Source organism: Xiphias gladius, chromosome 14 (genome assembly GCF_016859285.1).
Source record: "Xiphias gladius isolate SHS-SW01 ecotype Sanya breed wild chromosome 14, ASM1685928v1, whole genome shotgun sequence".
Classification (NCBI taxonomy): Eukaryota; Metazoa; Chordata; class Actinopteri; order Istiophoriformes; family Xiphiidae; genus Xiphias; species Xiphias gladius.
In genome coordinates this window covers 23,087,114-23,106,220 of record NC_053413.1, presented here as the reverse complement: position 1 = coordinate 23,106,220, position 19,107 = coordinate 23,087,114, and the positions used below count along the sequence as shown (strand labels likewise).

The following is a 19,107-nucleotide window of genomic DNA, read 5'->3' as shown; positions in this document are numbered from 1 at the left end:
ATGTATGTGCATGTTCATAAACTCTCACTCTCCCACACAAGAGCTCATAGCAGCATGTGAATTTGACAGAAACTGTTTACAACAAAAGCAGGAACAATACTATTCTGGGGCATCATAGTCAATTTAAATGAAATTGCATGGATTTGAATTCTCAATGTTATAAAGTTTTGTTTTATATATATATGTATAGACAAAAAAAACAACCAGAAAATACAGTATTAGTTTAGTCACAGTGCAGTTACAAGTTGCCCCAATTTCAAAAAAGGGCATAAAATGCAGTAGGAAAATTAATCAATTAAAGCCATAGACGAGAAAGGACATTTTTCATTTAGATTTGAAAGTGGCTAAAGTTCAAGTGCCTTTAAGATCATCAAGAAGTTGGCTCCATCTGTTTGCAGAATCGTAGTGAAAAGCCACTTTAAGGTGATTTTACATTCACATCCGACACATGACACAACAAACGGCACAAGACAGTTTAAGACAAGAGTTGAGAGAGAGACCGAAAACGTTCTTTCCATCCACTGGAAGTGCAGGTTACCACTGTCAAAAGGCTTGTTCATACCCTTTTGCATTCTGGAAAACTCTGTAATAGTCACGGTTTGCAGAAAATACAGTACATATAAAAAATTGCATCTTCCACAGGTTTAGTTTTTGGCATATGTTGTTTAACCGTAGATTAGACTACCTGTGCTTTGGGTATTAAGGTGGAGAAGCCAATCAGTTCTCTATGGTGCATAAAGTCTCGGCTCAACTTAACTGTGACTGGTCAGTTCACTAAACACAGTCAATATAATGCAGCACCTTTAAAAAATGTTTGCCGTTGAGGGTTTTTTGTTGAGGTCAAAGTTTGAGAAAAGTCAAATAGAGGCAACACAAAAAAGACAAAGAAAAACCTGTCACTTCAGGGCCACAGAGTCAGGTGTAAGGAGCTTACACAGTATCATGCTTTGCCCATTTTGTAAAACCAATCATAGCGGGAATCTCTAAAAAAAAAATTTACGTAATTGTTGACAGGCCTGTCCTGTTCCCTTGTGACAGAAAGGGTCCTCCTCGCTTTTTAGCCTCTAGGGCATCTGCTGCAGCTCTAACAGGAGCTGGCATTTTAGAAAATCCATTGTTAATAGGCTCTGTGTTTGACATAGTTTCTAGCCAACCCCAGAGGAAACAGGTCACAAACACAGACTCATGAGCAAGTGAGAGAAATAAAGGCAGAGGCAGACATTATGAGAAAATACGTTTAACTGATAACCAAAGAGGCAAGTGTTAGAGGACATGACTAATATAATGTGACATTATGTACGTGGAAATAGTGAGGATTTACTCTTTATTTGTTATTAGCAGTTCCTGAGTGACCACAGCTTATTCCAAGTTATTACTGGAATCTTATTGTTGAATATTTTATAATACACTGCTATATAACAGGCCTTTTGGATTTTACCATTAAACATGCTAAAAGAAAGTCACTACCAATAATCAGCGTATTACATCAGGGCTAATCACGTTTTACAAAGTAGCTCATGTTACGTGATAATGAAATTATTAACTCGAACAACAAAATGGAAATTAATTATTATAAATGATTTTGCTTGCGTTGTTTCATAAGCTATATTAATATACCTTTCAAGCTGGTTTCTGATGGTTTTATCCTAATAGGAGAACAAACTATGTTTCAAAATTGGAATAAAATTCACACATTTTTTAAGTGAGGCTTAAAATTTTTAGAAACCCCGCTGGTTATAGCAATAATTTATTCAGTTACCAACCTGAGTATGTGTGGATGTGAAAGCCGGTTCATTAGTTGGACCTCTCTCAACATGTTAGCTCTGTTGCTGCTGAGCTTGTTCATCTTTAGAGCCATAACTTGGTCTGAAGCTCGATGGCGTACCTGTAAAACAGTCAAATGATGCCACATTTCAACATACTGCAAATACAGTCCAATGCAACTGAACCACAGTAAAATCACAATATCTGAACTATACTTTATATAAACTCTATTCAGCTGGCTGGAAAAACTCTGATTGAAAATTAGAAGATTTCATTAAACTGTAAATGAAAACTATTTTCTTTAGAATTTTAAGCTTGGGTCAGGCCTTGAACGGCTTGATACATTGCTCTTCTATGATGGTTATTTGAAAAAAAAAAATATATATCTGGCTCATGCAGCAAGAAACAGAGTAAGCAGAAAAGGAAGGCAGCACATAAAGGAAAACTGAAATGAGGTCAGTCACTGCTGACAGCCCATGACAAATTAAATGTGTCAATCCAGAGCTGCACGATCAATTTTGTATTACTGCACATTGGAATTTTGGTTTCCATCTAACCGTAACCATCTATCGTTGGCTGGAGCCTATCCCAGCATGCCTTGGGTGCAAGGCAAGCAAACACCCTAGACAGGTCATGGCTTAAAGACAGCACTGAAATCCTTCCTGCTTAAGGTTTAAACAATACATACACCAAGCTGCTTTAATATACAACAAGTGCAGTAAGATCATCTTGTTCCTTGAGTCTAGGAGAATAATATTTTGTTGCCATTGCCTGGTTACTTTAAATTCCAAGTATCGACCAGTTCTCTGAACAGAGGGTAGTACGTTGGTGATGAGTTTCGCAATTAAGACATAAAGGACAAAACCGAAAAAAGGAGTAAAAAAAAAAACAAAACTGGACAAGCATATAAAACAAGTGTGTCTTAACTGTGCTGTGTACACATTAAAAAACTACCACTAACATACACTTTTACATCCGTTCTGACTAGGAACAAGCAGTATTATGTGTTCAGGAGTGAAGTGAAATTCAAGATATTAATTTACACATACTGGCATTCCCTTACCAAAAATAAATGCAGTCCATTTCGTAGAGTGAAAAGCCTCTAAAAGAGCACTTAGCACATTTAATCTCTGTATTGAAGCAATAATACAATACGATGTTTTTTTTTTCTTTTTTTCTATGAACCAGCAGGACCACGTGCATTTCTTTTTGTTGCCCTTTCACCTCACAGTCTTTGAAATAGAAAGGCCACGTCAGATCTTCACACCACGGGTTTCAGAGATTCCACAACGCAGTATGTTAATTATCAAGGGACTTAAGTTCTTCTGAATACACTCATGTAGCGTGCAAATAGGAAACCTGCAAACCACAGTACGCAGCACACCAAATGACTGAGCTGCTGCAGACGGATTTATCTATGTACACTTGCTTTCTCACGTCCTGACAGCACTTTTAGATCACAATGCAGGTTTTAATCCAGTAGTTTGAAAAGACTAAAATAATACTCCTGTGTGTATAGGTAGACAGCCTTCAGCAACACATAGCCCATTCAAAAATTATTATGAGTTCCAGACAAGGAATAGAGTGCAGGAAATCATTTGGAAGGATCATACGTATAGGCAAAGACAGAGCTGCTTACTGTCACATTAGTATGAGAACTACGGTCTCACTTATGCTACTGCACTTTGGACAGTATAAATCAACATCATGAGCCTTTTAAACCATACAAGACAACACAACAGGGGATGTTCAATACTGCAGATGTGCACTAATGATATGCTTAGTTGTGGAAAACAAAAATGACGATATATTATTAGATACGATTAATTATGTATCATTTGACAAAAAATATGGAACATAATTTGGATAGTCCACATTCCTCACGTTCTCTCAGGAGACAGCAACTGAGGCTAGGAAACTCCTGAAAACTTTAATCTATAGAAATATGGTACCAAAGAGACTGTCGATCATACTACTATGTAGCTATACTACTACTATAACAGTAGGTAGCTTTCTGTCATCTTCTAACAATGGCTCTTTGACTATCATCACAGCCACAGGAACACCGGTGACACAATGGAGGGCAGTACCACATGCAGCAGGAAAGAGAATTGACAGATGAGACAAAGTCATTATAGATTACACGGGAGGCATTAACAATGAAAGTCAGTGAAATATACTACTGGACAAAACCGTTGCTACAGTGCAGTACTGGTATATGAGAACATCTCTCTGCAGTGTGAAATTTCACCATTATCTACAGTGTATATAGTAGAAAAACCATAAAGCATCATGCAGTCTGTTTCAGTTTAGGGGAGCTCTCTGTGTCGGCTTCTCTCTCTCCATCTCATAAACACAGACACAAAAATCTCTCTGTTCAAGTTCAAAGGAAGGGGCCTGGCTGTAAGAGCCGACAGTCTCCACCACAGGACAGCAGAAACAACAGATGGCCACTCCTCTGAAGGCCTCCTCCCCCACATCCGTCTATCTTCCTCCAACCCCCCCATTCCTCACTTTTCACAACCCCCCATCTGAATTTATTCCTGATCCCCCTCTTTCTCCTCCTCGCTGCTGTCTCCAAAAAACCGTCATGCCCAATCCTCATCTTTCCCAGTAGTGGTAGTATCTTTCTCTCCCACCATCCTCTGTTGTCTACCTTTCCCCTCTCTGTTCTTGCATGCTCTCCTCTCTGATATGTCTTTTCACCGCTGCACATTTCAGGAAAACATACTCCCAGTGTACTTGTCCTCTAAACCCTTTCACCCTTTTCTCCTCCTCCCCCAACCCCAGCTCTAGAAAACCCCTACATCTCCCTCGTCTCCAAAACTCCTCTTCATCTCCTCTACAGCCCTTGTCTGCCCCCAACCCTTATAGTCAGTAAACTCCTAAAGCCTCCACTCAACTCCCATTTTTCACCCCTTCCCACCCAAGCTCTCCACCATCAGAATCTTTTTCCTCCTCCTCTTAGCCTCAACCTTTATCACCATTAATGCTGCCGCCTTTTAATTTCATTCAACCTGACTGAGCTTGTGATCAGTAGCTTGCCATTTCCTGTACTTCATTTCCACTTTCTGCTCTCTCTCTAACTATGGATTTCTGTGGATTGTTGACAGGGATTTCCCAAGAGGCTGAGGTGGTACCTACGTTAAATGGTAAGGTGGCAGCATTCATGCAGTGAACTGGAAGTTTACAATGCTGTTGCTATTACATTCCAATTTGAATCAATTAACACTGAGTATTATCTACTACAGCATCACATTCTGATATTTAGCCCAAATTTTCCTAGAATGTTGTGGGAAACATTTCTGGACCAGTTATGAACAGCCTCTCTTCAACCCAGCATCACCAAATACTAAAGTTGAAATGCAGTTTTCAAACACCAGCCCACCAGCAAACTGATCGCTGTTTAAACCAGATCGGCCATACTTATTTCACTTACTGATACATGCTGTAAATGTGGATATCATTACTTGAAAGTGCTGGCTGTTGTTTATTTGTGCTGCTCTGTAGTTCACTCATTTGCAGTCCTGTCCATTGTGAACAAGCTCCAGTTTTTACACAGACCACAATGGGGTGTTTTTGACAGCCGGCATACCCAGAGTTCAATTTGTGACAATAAACAAAAACTTAATATGGGCTTCATATGGCTCATAAAAATCCATTAAAATATGCCTTGATTTGCTCCAATACAGCCCTTTAAACCAGCTTGGGCCATCCCTAACTAGATGCACAACACTAAAACACCAGTAATAGCTGTCAGACACTATCGACAATAACATCAATCAGCCCAACCCAAAGTTAGAGCCTGAAAGAGAGACACAACGGAAACTGAATGTTACACCAGTTCAGCAATCCAATAGAGATCTACTGTTACATAGATGTACAGTAGATGGCATATCATTGTGAGCTAAGGTCATACTGAAATTCCAATATATAGTCCTGGTTGAAATTATTGACACCCCTTAATAAAGTAAAAATTAAGTACAGGATTTAGAATATCTTCCGAAATAAATGCAAATGAACCAATTTGTAAGATCACAATACCTTAATAAAATGTCACAGGCTACTGAACAAAAGAATGTAAAAAAACATAACTTGCATCATATTGAAATAATATGAACACAAAATGTACCCCAGACACAATTATTGTCTTCAACCATTCTTTGTGCTTCTGGGTGCGTGCTTTGGGTCATTGTCCTGAAAGACTCAAGACCTTCGCCTCAAACACAGTTTTGTCACAAAGTATTTTTTTTGTTTTTCAGAAACCTTGGACTTTTTACTAAAATATTTTGATTATACAAAATTGGTTCATTTGCATTTATTTCTGAAGATATTCTAAATTCTTTACTTAAAATTCAGGGGTGCCAATTACTTCAACCAGGACTGTACACAGAAGAACTAGAAAAATGGAAATGCTTATAAATCATAACGCAATCTGATACAACAAATGAAGTGAAATGAAAGTGAGCTTGGCTTCATGTCATTAAAAACCTTCTAGGCCATTATTTCAATTACTCAGACTATCATCCTTCATGTTTAAGGGGCCACAACCCTTTCCCCATACTTGTCAATTTTATTCTGTGTGTCAACCCTTTCCTAACCAAGAGGTCAGTCTTGCACGTACACAGTGGTATACACACACAAACATCTATCTTACTGTCACAACAAGTTACAAAAAAACAGCTTAAAATGCTATCAGTCATTCAAGGCTGTGCAAAAATTTCCCACTGGTGGCCTTGATAATACAACTAAGAGATGAAAAAAAATTAAATTTCTCTGCTAATGGATGTTGATGAAGAGGGGTTCATTTAGCAAAGCCAAACTAATAACGCTAAACACATTTGTGTGACTCCCATTCACATGCTTGGAGGGGGAGGGGAAAAAGTAACAGGGTTAACAACCCTTTATTAAGTGATGTCTTTGAACTGACTGCAGTCTAACTTGACCTAAAAATGTCCAGGAAATACTATCGAGTGAAGACCGTATATCGGTCTTTGACCCACCAAGCATATCAAATTCACAAGTCAAATCAAACGTAAAATTACTTTGGGTGTCAGTTCCTTCATTTATTAATACCATTTATTTGTGATGATCCTGAACAGTGCACAAAAGGCATACCACACAAGCATGAAGTGGATGGATGAATGGAAGCATGAAATAAAAAAATACAGGAACAAAACAACGAAATAGAGAGGGGCAGAAGATCAAATAAAGCAGGGTAGGAGACAGCCAAGGACAGACTGAGGAAGCCCATAAAAGACAAAAGAAAAAAAATTACATGAGCATATAAGAAGGCAAGTAATAACTGATCTTCACCCACCTTGAAGACATCAGAGAAGAATCCGGAGCCAATCCACTCACAGGTGAAGTCATCAAGGCGTGTAAGACAGGAGAAGGCACTGATGAGGGCCCTGTAGGATGATGGCCACACCCTGCCCACCTGAAGAAGACAGGAACAGACTGGTAAAAACAGGTCAAATGAGCCTTTTATCTGATGTATGTGCTCTAGGACCACTGCTGCAACTTGCTTGTTTGTGCAGAAAAGTGAGATAGAGGTAGAAAGTGTGTAATGTTGACTTTAAGCGGGACAAGGACTAGAAATCTAAACACTAGATAAAGACTGATTTGCACCAGCATACACAGATTTTCTCAGACAGATAGAAATAAGCACAAACTGAACAACCAAGTAAATACAAAGGAGAAGTGATTGAATGAGAGGTAGATTATATTTATTTTGTGTCATTAGGCAACCCTCTAAATCTCGCAAGAGCACAAATTCCAGTATGTATCAATGCCAAAACAGAGTTTGAAATCAACTGATCAACAGCATTAGCATTTGTTGAACCGTTAGTGTTGCTCGTTTATGCTGTAATTTGCACAGAAAAGACACAGATGGAAAACAAATGTGTGAAATGGTTGATGGAGCCACATGGATGAACCATGAGCCCATAATCCCAGATATCTCTTATCTTAATTTAAACATAGCCATTTTCAATTGAACAGCAACATTTACCAAAACATAATCACTTTTAACCTTATGCCTAAAGTGAGCTTTCTGATTTCACTGAAGATCTGTCAGGCCAGTGACAGTGCTTCTAGTAATAACTCTGGTGAGATCCAAATTTCCACCAGAACGGGGTGGACCATACCCGCAACTAGAGCTGAAGCAAATAATTTGTCAATCGATTAGTCAATTGACAGAATATCTTGATAAAACTTTAGATTTAAAAATCTTATTATCAATACATCATTTTAGTTACTTTGTCTGGCAAAGGTGCAAAACATTTGTTTTTTCCAGTGTCTCAGCTTTGAGGATTTGCTGCTTTCCCTGGTCTGATATGATAGTAAACTGAATATTTATGGGTTTAAGATTCACAGCACACCACACCATTTCTCCATTTGCATGCTGTTTTTGTTCAGTTTGTTTTTATTATTATTACTTTTGCACTTTTTCCATATTTTTGTCTATCCAAAGAAGGCAAGAAAGTTGAAACAATGTCATTAATTATCAATACTTTGCTGAACTCTTTATGACTGCACAGGAACCCTTTATACTGTAATGTACACCCTGCATCTGTGAAATGCATCCAACTGATTTAAATGCAGAACAAAGACTGACCTGTGAAGGAGGGCACATGCCCATTTCGACCCCTACCCCTCCGAAACCGTCCCTGTCCTCATTGAAGCGTTCAGGTCGTGTAGGGAACCCAGCGATGGAATTGCGTTTATTCCTTTCCATGGTGATGTGAAAGATGGTGATACCAGTGAGGGTAATATGAGCCTTTTTCTGTAATATATCCACATGACAAGAGGACTAGATTGTTTTAATGGTGCCGAGGGTTCCACGGCAGCACAGAATTTACTCAGTTTGTGTACTGGGAAAAAATATGTCACACACATAGACTTCAGTTTTAAATTTTGTTTAGGGCACCCTCGGTGACAAACCCTGGCTGAGTCCAAGATGTTTCCTACTAGTCTAGGTCCTCACTGCTTGTAACTGAGGAGTCCACCAGGATGAGAGGGACTTCACATATTTGACAGATGTATAGTAAGTCCTTGGAGACCTAGAGAAAGTAAAATGAAAAATTAATGAATGGGCCTTTCATTGGTTTGAGACATGTAAAGTAGAATTGGAGGCTATTATTCATAGATTTATAGTTTACCCTACACCTGCGAATGAGAAAAAAAAAGAAACAAAAGCTGCCATGCTACTCTTTCATTAAAGGTTAGCAACTGTTAGCAGTAGATTGGGTCTTGCCTTAGGGTGGATGAGACAAGCCACTATTGCTCAACAGGCCCAAATGTAATGGCTATAATAGGGGCTGATTGTCCAATTATGGGAGATTAGCCAAGGAATAGCTCAGGTCCCGGACCTTTCTGCCATCCAAAACAAAATCAGCAGGGCACAAAGGGGAACAGGAAAGGACATCTGCGGCTAAAGGTCTTTTTTATACTTGTAAACAATGTGGCTTTCATATCTAACTTTTAAGAATACTTGAGGCCAGAGGGATTTTTTTTTTTTTGGACGGATATGACATGTCAAAAAGACGTTATAAATAATTTTTCCAAATACTCCAAAGAAAGTCAGTTTAAAATTATACTGAAAAACACATTCCTTCTCCCTACGTCATGAGCAGAAAATCTCCCATCACTTTTGTTTTCCCTTGAAGAAAAGCCTATGTATTTAATTGAGTAATTACCCCCTAAGACTGAGCATCTACGCAACTGTTGAACAGAATAATGCATGAAGCAGACTGAGTGAGGAGGGATGACCTTTCACATAGTAACACTGTTACAATCTGATAACCAGCAGGTAGTAAAGATAACTGCATCAATAATTTATCTAAAAACCATTTCTCAACTGAATTTCCAGATGGTGTACTATATCACGATATATACTATGTTGGAAGTTTATTTAAACTGAACATTATAATCATTATGAAGGTAGGTTTTGTTGCAGGACTACTGTATTGGATTGCATTGGTTTAAGCTAGGTGCACTAAATAAACTGCCAACCGAGTATATACATTGCTATAACAATGTAAAAGTACGTATACTATGATGGTAAATTCATTTGATAATTTTTTTCAATTTTTCTAAAAGGCCAATTCAATGCAAGACCTGATCCCATTTTTATGTGGACAGATGATTTTCCAAACACTGCAACAGAGGCAACCAGACCAAACAAAATTATTTACAGTGATCGAGTTTGGTTACTTGGGACAAAGGGACAACCATTACTGTGATGTGCTTGTGAGTTACTCTTTGCTGTTGATCGTTTTATCAGTTTTAGCCAACAACCAGCTCTAACTGCCTCACTTTATCACAATTTCCAAATAGATCCAACAGCTACACCACCTAGGTACCACACAGACAGTAAAACAAAGATTACAGACAGAAGATAAATTTGTTGTGACCTGGTTTATGCTGTACAACCTCTTTGAAACTATTTAATGGTAATTTTTTGGCATCTTTGTAACAAAAGTGTTTTCTTGAGCTGAAAAGATTGGTTGATTAATAGATTAGCGGATTGATATTGCAATGCAAGATGTTCCTTAGCTCCAGTCCCTTAATTGCAAGGATTTTATGCTTTTCTCTGCCATACTTTATTGTAAATTGACTGATTGGACGGTTGGTGGGACAAACCAAGACATTTGAGGATGTCACCTTGAGCTTTAGGAGATGGATGGGTATTTTTCATTAAAGTTGCAGTCCTATTCTCATCCACTTCAACTGTGTTAAAGAAGGTTGACACACAGTTGCACTAACTGAATTTGACTTCAATTGCTTTTCAAATGTAATGACAGAAAGTAGACAATAACTAACTTTTCCTTTGTTGGTGAAGTATTCCTTTAAGTACATGTGTCCCACAATGACTGCATGCATATCATAAAAAACTCATACTGCTCACACTATCACTTTTAAGACTACAAAGCCTGTGTATTCTTAGATTTCCGTCCCCACACAGCATCAATATATTTCAATCATATTTACCAGGTGTACTGTAAATTTACAATGTGTGTACATGGGACATAACTGGAATAATTCATTAAAATGTGTTCCAGTAAAATGGGAGTAACAGTGGCAAAAAGTAAGAACCATGCAGACTTAAAATGAATATAATAAAGAGGTCTATATTAAACCAAAGCACAGAGTAACAAAAGTCAAACTTTGGCCCAGAGAAGGTCTCATAAGATCAGATCCTAAAAACAGCATTGAGATGACACAGCCAGATTCTGCTTTGGCCCATTAGCATTACATCACAGACTCTTTGAGAATTACTGTAGACCTACTGGGCAACTACTGAAATCACTCTCTGTCCCAGCCATATCCTTAAAAGGCTTTTTATCCTTCTCTTTCATTTTTCTCTCCAATGACACCTCATTTTCTGCCTTGTTGAAATGGTACGGCAAAAATAAAAGTGCGTGTGCCAAGAAAAATGCAAGCCAGAAGTACCAGGCCTAAGTTTTCCTATCTACTTTCAGTAGCTTTCCCATCCAAGAGCATGAACAGAGACACACACTTAATCTATGTGGTTGCATCTGGGTAGACAAGAATAGGTCAACAAGTAAAATTCAACCTTGATTCAAAACTATAAGCTTCTGTATCCACACACCCACATCAGCGGTTGCTACTACTACTACTCTCACTAGAATTTCAGTCATGCAAATGAGATTAAGAAACTGTGTTATTGTAAAAGACACTGTGGCTGGGTAAAATCCAGTCTTCATTCAGGACGATCCTCCCGGTCTAAAGCAGTATACTGACCACCAAAAAAAAAATATTTTACACCGACTTCTGCTGTAAAGATGTAAAACAGACATCATTCAACATCACTCCATCAACAAACTGCCAAATTACAGGGAGGACAACTCTGGCCACATATTATAAACTAACTTTATACCATTAAAAATAAGAACACATTGCATAGTCCTGTAATATTCTGCAACATGATAATCCTCAGGGAACTATGCTCCTGGAAATCTTCTTGATGCAAATGACTTAAGAAAATATAGGCAAGTCACCAATGTATACACTACTATATTTGTTTCTACACTATACCGTGTTGCCCACATATCCAAAGGGCATGCATTTAAAACACCACACTTAGAGACTATGCATGGAAAAGGGCCGAACTTTAAAAGGTGGCCACTTTTTTGGTCTGTAAAATGTGGCCTGTTGCTACTCCAAAACAGATGGGACATCTCCAAAGCAGCTTCAGGCCAAATGTTTTAACAGTAGTTTGGGGGCCTGAGCACTATCCAGCTGTGTCCTAGTGGATTACAGACTAACAGAAATGTCAGCAATAAATCAAAACTTAAGTGATGTTATAATGATAGGTTGAGCAAGGGTTGGAGTGTCTCTGAAGTGCAAGAGGTATTAAATGGGTGTGTGTGAATGACTTTGAGAGGCAATCATTCCTTCATGGGTGTATGTACACAGGAATCTTGAATGTAGAGGGAACAACACTGACCTATCCTTAGTATTTTTAAGCATATAACGAAAGTTTATGACTACATCTACTGATCCTTTTTTGTAATCTGTCACAAAATATTACCAAAACACATTTCAGCATTTTAGTAATCTATTACCCTTCCTCCTGTGAGCTATAGACATAGGTGAGAGTTCACTGAGAGAGCAATCTTTGCCAAGTATTTGAGCAAGGTCACATTCAACAAAAGTGAATAGCGGCCTCTTATCTGACAGCAATCTATTGTGGTAAACTTCCATGATATGTGAGCCGCTGCATACCTGTCATTCTTCACGGGTTTAAATTAATGAACAAGTCCATGGGGCGGACACCGTGGAAAAAAAACTGCCCAATATCCGGATACCATAGTCGGCTATTGAGTCAATGCTGCCAGAAAGAGCTTGATACAAGGCATATTACCTAGACTTAGTTAGATGAAGAATTAATTGTTAAATCGGCGTGTTTAAATTGCTGGCAAGGCTACAAAGAAAATGTAAACAAACCAAACAGCTAGTGTTAGGTTTTACTCCTGGTTAAAGTTTAGCCGACTTACCTGTTTTTATTTCACAGAGATGTTGGCAAGAACAGTTCGGGCTGGGTTCCATGCCTTCCCCGGAAAGCATTTATCGCAAACGGCAAGCTGGCCCCCGAAACAACAAAGTTTGTAGCGCAGCTAGCTCAGTTACTAGCCGAATGGCTAGTTTGTCAACAAAACTCGAGCTAAACCAAGAGCTAACGTTGACAGACATTAGCCTGAGATCCGCCACCAACACACACAAAACAAGAAGTTTTTCGTCGCGACGGTTGTAAAGTCCACATTCCCAATTGGCTGAATTCTCAAAGTGAACTCGGAGTCTGTTTCTTTTTGTCTTTGTTTCCCCCAAAAGAGCAAAAGAGATGGGGTTTTTCTTTTCCTCTATTTTGTACCGCCCGGAATAATATTTCAGGCGACTGTTGGTGTTTGACAGCTCCGTCGTCCCTTTGCTCAAACCCGAGCAGCTCACATTGACCCCGCCCACACTTGATTGGCAGGTCGACGAACCAATGAGCATGCACCGTTCTGAGCGTGCGTGTGAATTGAGAGAAATTTAACAAAATAAAATACACGTACAATTCAACGACCCAAAAATATCACTGGACGTAAATTAGTTTTAAACTTCAACTCCAAGTTTATTTACGAGGACATTTTACAAATGCGGTTTAAAGTGCTTTTCAGGGAGTAAAAGAGAGCCATACAGTAACATGACTGAAGCAGAATAAAGAGAAGAGCCAGAAGCAATCCACACAGCAGATAGATAAAATAAATACAGCAAGAATAAGAAAAAGCAAATAAATCGTATTATGAGAACGCTAAACTGAACAAAAAGGACAAATGGGATACTAAATGCAGTCTTCTGTGGGTTTAAATTTTTAGTCTCTCAAACAATTTTTTTTTTTTGACAGACGGCTAAAGCTTGAATAAATTCAAGCAATCACATCTTGGGGCAAACCATTTCTGTAAAGTAGTCTGTTTTAGTTGATCCAACCACAGCCACCGCTGTCCATCCCATCTTTATTGTGCCCCAAAGCTCTTTGATGCCCAGCAAGCTGGGGAACTTGAAGGGATAGTCGTTTCTTTTTTTTGTTTTTTTAATTATACTATTTTTTAATCCTTATGTTTTTGCATTGGTAAGATTACTTTAACATATGGCCACTGGCTAAAAGTATTGCTACTTTTGTGACTCATTAAAACACAATAAAATATTTGGGGATTTATTGGTTATAAGTTATGGGCATGTGTCTGTACAGTAAAATGTACAGACTTAAAATTATATCGTACGGTTAGTATTCAAAATTAGGTACACAATGCTTGGTAAACTAGCAACGAAACTTTACAATGACGCCATAGATCAAACAGGTCTAATTCATTGGGATTTTTCCCTCAAGAGCAGACACTTTGACCTCAGCTTCTATATGCTCACATGGAAATAGGGCATCCTCTAGTGGACCAAATTAGGCAATACTGTTATACACATCAGGCTCAAACACCAGCATGATATTGCTACCCACCAGTGTTCTTGGTTTCTTTAAAAATTGGCTGTAGGCAGTTGGCTGACACATTTTGGGATAGCTTTGTGAGGAGGCTCGATTACCAACCAAGCAAAACTGGCAACGGCCCCAGACCCCAAGTGGCCCCGAAGCTCTAGATTCACTGCCTGTCAATTGTTTTTAGAAATGCAAATTTGTCAGTAATGTTGTGCATTTGCACCACTGAGGTACAATGTTAACTATCAACTTCTTATCACGATCAACTCGTTATTAATTCTATTTTGCTGTGTTTGTGTCTACCTGCCCGGGACTGCAGATGGAAAGTAACCAGTAGCTAACCTCTCTTTCTGTTTTTCTAAATGTTTTTTTTGTACATGGTCCCTGACAAATAAATGTAATAAAGCTAAATGACATAATCTTGTGGCACTGTCTCTTAGTGAGGCCCTGAGTGAGATCTAGTGTTAAGAACTATATCACGTGCTCACATGGTCAATGATATTTAAAATCTCAGTGCAATGTCTGTATGAGTTAGCTATGAGCAATTACTATGTGGTGACTGGATTAAGAACAAACTTACTTAGTTAAATACACTATATAAGCACATTAGAAAGTCAAATAAAAAATACTTTAAAACTAGAATTTAACTCAGGGCCCTTACAGCTGCAGTGTTGCTTAATGTGTTTTTTGTGCTGCAGGAATGGTGTTGCATTGTTAACAAACAAATTTGCAATTAATTAAATCACAGCAACCTAACTGCCACACCATTAACCTGGAGCCTTTCGGCCCCTTGTGGCTTTGGGGCCGAGGGGGATTTGCCCGCCTTTGCCAGTCAGTGAGCCAGCCCTGAAAAACAGACAAGTGACATGGCTTAACATGTCAATCCGGCGCCCATGAATAATTCATTTATCCGGGGTTTTTACGGCCGAGAAAATGTTGTCCTATCCCGAACACCGTATGTCCCCCGTCACGTGACCACGCCCGTTTCCTGTTGCTATTGTATTACACTTCCATGTTTTTCGCCTCAAACAGCAACGGTCATGTAAACTCCGACGTCGAAACCGCAACCACCGCGCGACTCTTCCCCGCACACAAAGTTAGTTTAACGTCTGCCCAGGTCGCCCACAGCCAGCGGAGGCGCGGAACCGGCGCGGCTACGGGGGAAACATGGCCAACTGCGTGGCTTTCCAGAGCAAGTTAACCTCGATCATGGAGATGCTAGCGAAAACAGCCGTGGTGGAGATCAGCAGACTGTGGGAGGACGGCTTTGCTCTCGTCCAGGTCGAGCTTCGCCGGAGGGAGAGCGAAATCGAAGCCCTGAACACAAAGCTGATGCTGATGGAAAACGAGAGGCTGTCAGCCCTGTCTCACGCCCAGACTACGAATCTTTCCTCCTCATCTTCTTCCAAGAGAGAGCACCAGAACAAGCTGCTGCCGCCCACCGGTGATGGTAAGGATAACCGATAAATAAACAATAGATGATGAGCAATGTGTGTTTCAAAATGTACTGGCAATACTCCACTGTAAGTCCTCCTATTCGGCATTCATAAGCAGTATAAAAGCATTTCATAAATGGTTTGATAAACACTTAAAATGTCCTTATAAATGCGTACAGCTACATTAAAGTGTGTTAGAGTGTACAGTATTTGCCAACAATTTTTTTTCTTTTGATTAATTGCTTTGTCTATAAAATGACAGTAAATAGTGAAAAACTGCCCGTTGTAATGTACTTTGCCTTAAAAGGTCTTGTTTTCTCCCAGCAACAGTTCAGAATCCAAAGATACTCGGTTTTCCATCGTGTTTGACAAAGAAAAGCAAAAAAAAAAAAATCCTTACATTTGAAAAGTTGGAAACAGCAAATAAAAATGATAACAACGATTATTCAGAAACACAAAAATGTCAGACATCTTCTGGTTCCAGTTTGTCAAATGTGAGGATTTGCGGCTTTTCTCTATTTATATATTATTGTACACTTTTAGACGAGGGCTGAAAATAAGTTATTTTAATGATCATCAGTCGATAGATGATTCGCGTGGTCAAAAAAATGTCATCGCCGTTTCCCCAGAGCTCAAAGTGACGCCTTCAAACTGGCTGTTTTACCAGACCAACAGTCCAAAACACAGAAATATTAACCTCACTGTTGTATATGACAAAGAAAATAAGCAAATCCTCACATTTGAGAGGCTAAAAATCAAAGAGCGATTGGCATTTTTGCTTGAAAGTGACTCCTGTCTATCAAAATAGTTGCCAAATAATTTTTTGTTGAGTCACTAATTGATCAGTCAACTAATTTTTTCAGCTCTATATCAGACCACCAAAACAGCCTTTATGAAACATAAGGAACTAACAAAATCCTTTCCTTTTGGGCCAAACCCACATTTAGGTTTGCTGACATCCAAAGTTATTATTGTCCTTTTAACTCAAACCTGGATGGTAATCCCTAAGCGACGTGTTGCTATTATTGAGTGCTGAAAAACTCGTCAGTTAAGCGATTAGTCTATTGATGGACTGACAAGAAATGGTTCAACAATAATTTAGAATGTTGCTTAAGCTGTTTATCCAGCAACAATGCCACATATTTTATGGTTTCCAAGTTTCAGGTTTCCATCCCCAAATGTTAGGATTTGCTTCTTTTTTCTGTTGTATATTTCTGTAAACTGTATAACTTTGGGTTTCGGACTTTTGTTTGTTAGTTGTAGCCCTACATTCCTTCTAGGGCTCTTTCAGTCAGTGTTGGTGAGGGTCTGCCCTTGTAGTGCAGGTTTACTTTGTTTGGCATGTGTGTCAGACAGACCCCAAATCAGACACTTTTGTACTTCTCGAACGTCTTCAATGTTGCCTTGAAAGCTTTGAAACATCGCTTATAAAAAGCAGATACGTGCTACCAATTGGTTCTCAATTTCATGACTCGCTTGAATCTTTAAAATAAACTATTTTTTAAGGGAACTGTCCAGATAGATAAATAAAGGTTCAAAATGCACCTGCTCTGTTGTTTCAGGGCCTATTATAGATTCAGTCCAGACATTATGTTCGGATCTGAGCGTCAGAGAGAAGGCGGACAACTCAGCAACTCACACACCACCACCAACTGCTCAGACAGAGGAGAAGCAGTGTGAGCAGCTCAAGTCAGACAATTGTGAAAGGGAGGACATAGATGATGAAGACTTGATAGTCAAGCTGGAGGACGAGGACGACGTTCAGATTGTGGAGCAGATCGTGGACTCTGATCACAGTGTTAACGACGGAGCGGGTCCCCACGAGATGGATCTTAACCAGCAACCTGCTGATGTCCTGGAAGAACAGGAGAGCCAGCAGTGGACGTCTGTTTCAGTGGGAGACAGCGACACTGCCGACGACTCGGACTGCTTTTTCGAACCGAAGCAGCTGTCACAAAATCTGGACTCAGAAATCCTGCTCATTCAGAATGCCTTGGACATTTTTGATAATTCAGCAGAGACAGCATATTCTGACAGGTTTATGAGGGATAACGGACAAGGTGCATCGAGTAAATCAAGGGCTTCTTTGACGTTTAGCCAAGCTCAGCCCAGTCAACCCATAGAAGCAATAAACCACCCAGAGAGGGGAGTGTCCATCAGATTCCTCTCGGAGAAACAACCACAAACTAAAAACACGTCAGCTTTTAACCCAGACAGCAGGTTCTTTCTCTTAAACGACCCCGAGCTTCATAAAACTATAGCAAGTCGCCGCATAAAGGAGAAATGGTTCATCTGCCCGTTCTGCGGAAAAAGCTTTGATCGCGTCAGCCATCTGGAGATTCACCAGCGAATTCACACAGGAGAGAAACCGTACACATGCGATACATGTGGCAAGTGTTTTTCTCAGAGGAGTAACCTTCGCACTCACCAGCGGACTCACAAAGAGGCTCTATCCCAAAATGCGGTTTGATTTAATAGATTTTGGGTAATGGGAAAAGCTAGAATTTTCTCTGTCGCATTTATGTCTAGATTAATTAACAAATTGTCTTTGTATTTTGATATTACTGAAAAGTGATGTAGCTGACTTTACTGTGCAGTCATTTTTTAAAAAGCGTAACTTTGACATAGCTTGGATTGTAAGAACTAAATTTGTTACTTGTGAACTCTTTATAAATTCAGCCAGTATAGGCATTTGTAAAACCACACAGGGACATCCAGCCCCAAGGACAAAGCTGAGTATTGACCTCTTAAAGTTATAGAAAAAGACACAATTTATTCTTTAATATCTGGCTGATTGACGCGAATCATTGCGGATCAGAAAGGGTTGGAGAGCAAACCTCTGTATGTGTGACCACCTCTGGTATCCCTTAGCATTACCGTTTTCTCATTAAGTGTCCATTTTCAGTATCTAAATAAGAAAAAAAAAAATATTCTAACCAATTTCCCTTCACCTGATGGAAAGATACCAAAGAGAAATCATCAGAAATGGACAAAAGATAACCACAGCGTTTAGTAATCCAGACTGAACCCAGACTAAACTACAGTATCATCTAACAGTAGTCATTACACGATGACCTGAATTGAATTGTGTGTTGTCCTTGTAATACTGGCGAAACAGGGAATTCTGTAAGCTTGGTCACAGGTACCTTTCGTTACTGTAAATTGTGAGAATATGGCAATATATTCCCTTTTGGAAAGTAAAGTGCTGTCTATCTTTCTGAGATTGAGATTGTGAGAATTCAACCTTACGTCATCATTACATTATAGCTGCAGTTTATATGGTTTTGGGTCAGTTAGGAACCTTCATAATAAAAAAATAAAAAAATAAAAAATTTAAAAAAAAGACTTCTTGAACATTCATATCCTTCAGTAACTTTCTCTAAAGCGCTCCAGAGGGATCCCAAGGTGCAC

At 39.2% G+C, this 19,107-nt stretch overlaps 2 protein-coding genes across 5 annotated transcripts in view; one reads left to right on the top strand and one right to left on the bottom strand.

The window, feature by feature from the left end:
* tesk2 (testis associated actin remodelling kinase 2) overlaps positions 1-13,213 on the bottom strand; it is a 33,907-nt gene extending 20,694 nt beyond the window's left edge. The window contains exons 1-5 of one of the 4 annotated variants that reach the window (XM_040143096.1): positions 12,789-13,213; positions 8,663-8,828; positions 8,384-8,551; positions 7,085-7,204; positions 1,764-1,885 (exon numbers count right to left, since the gene is read on the bottom strand). In XM_040143096.1, the coding sequence (XP_039999030.1) occupies positions 1,764-1,885; positions 7,085-7,204; positions 8,384-8,503 (362 nt within the window). In that variant the 5' untranslated portion in view covers positions 8,504-8,551; positions 8,663-8,828; positions 12,789-13,213. Of the gene's footprint in view, positions 1-1,763; positions 1,886-7,084; positions 7,205-8,383; positions 8,829-12,788 lie in introns of all 4 variants that reach the window. The other 3 variants (XM_040143097.1, XM_040143098.1, XM_040143095.1) reach the window with 3 other exon arrangements.
* Positions 13,214-15,194: 1,981 nt separating this feature from the next.
* LOC120798653 (zinc finger and SCAN domain-containing protein 5A) lies at positions 15,195-18,624 on the top strand. Its single transcript, XM_040143102.1, has 2 exons — positions 15,195-15,710; positions 17,259-18,624. The coding sequence occupies exons 1-2, from the start codon at positions 15,428-15,430 to the stop codon at positions 18,164-18,166; spliced, it is 1,191 nt and encodes a 396-aa protein (XP_039999036.1). The 5' UTR covers positions 15,195-15,427; the 3' UTR covers positions 18,167-18,624.
* The last annotated feature ends 483 nt before the right edge of the window (positions 18,625-19,107 follow it).

Bases quoted from the DNA above. Each gene is read 5' to 3' on its own strand.
- LOC120798653 (XM_040143102.1), top strand. From the start codon at position 15,428: ATGGCCAACTGCGTGGCTTTCCAGAGCAAGTTAACCTCGATCATGGAG. The intron at 15,711-17,258 runs GTAAGGATAACC...CTGTTGTTTCAG, and splicing joins GCTGCCGCCCACCGGTGATG to GGCCTATTATAGATTCAGTC.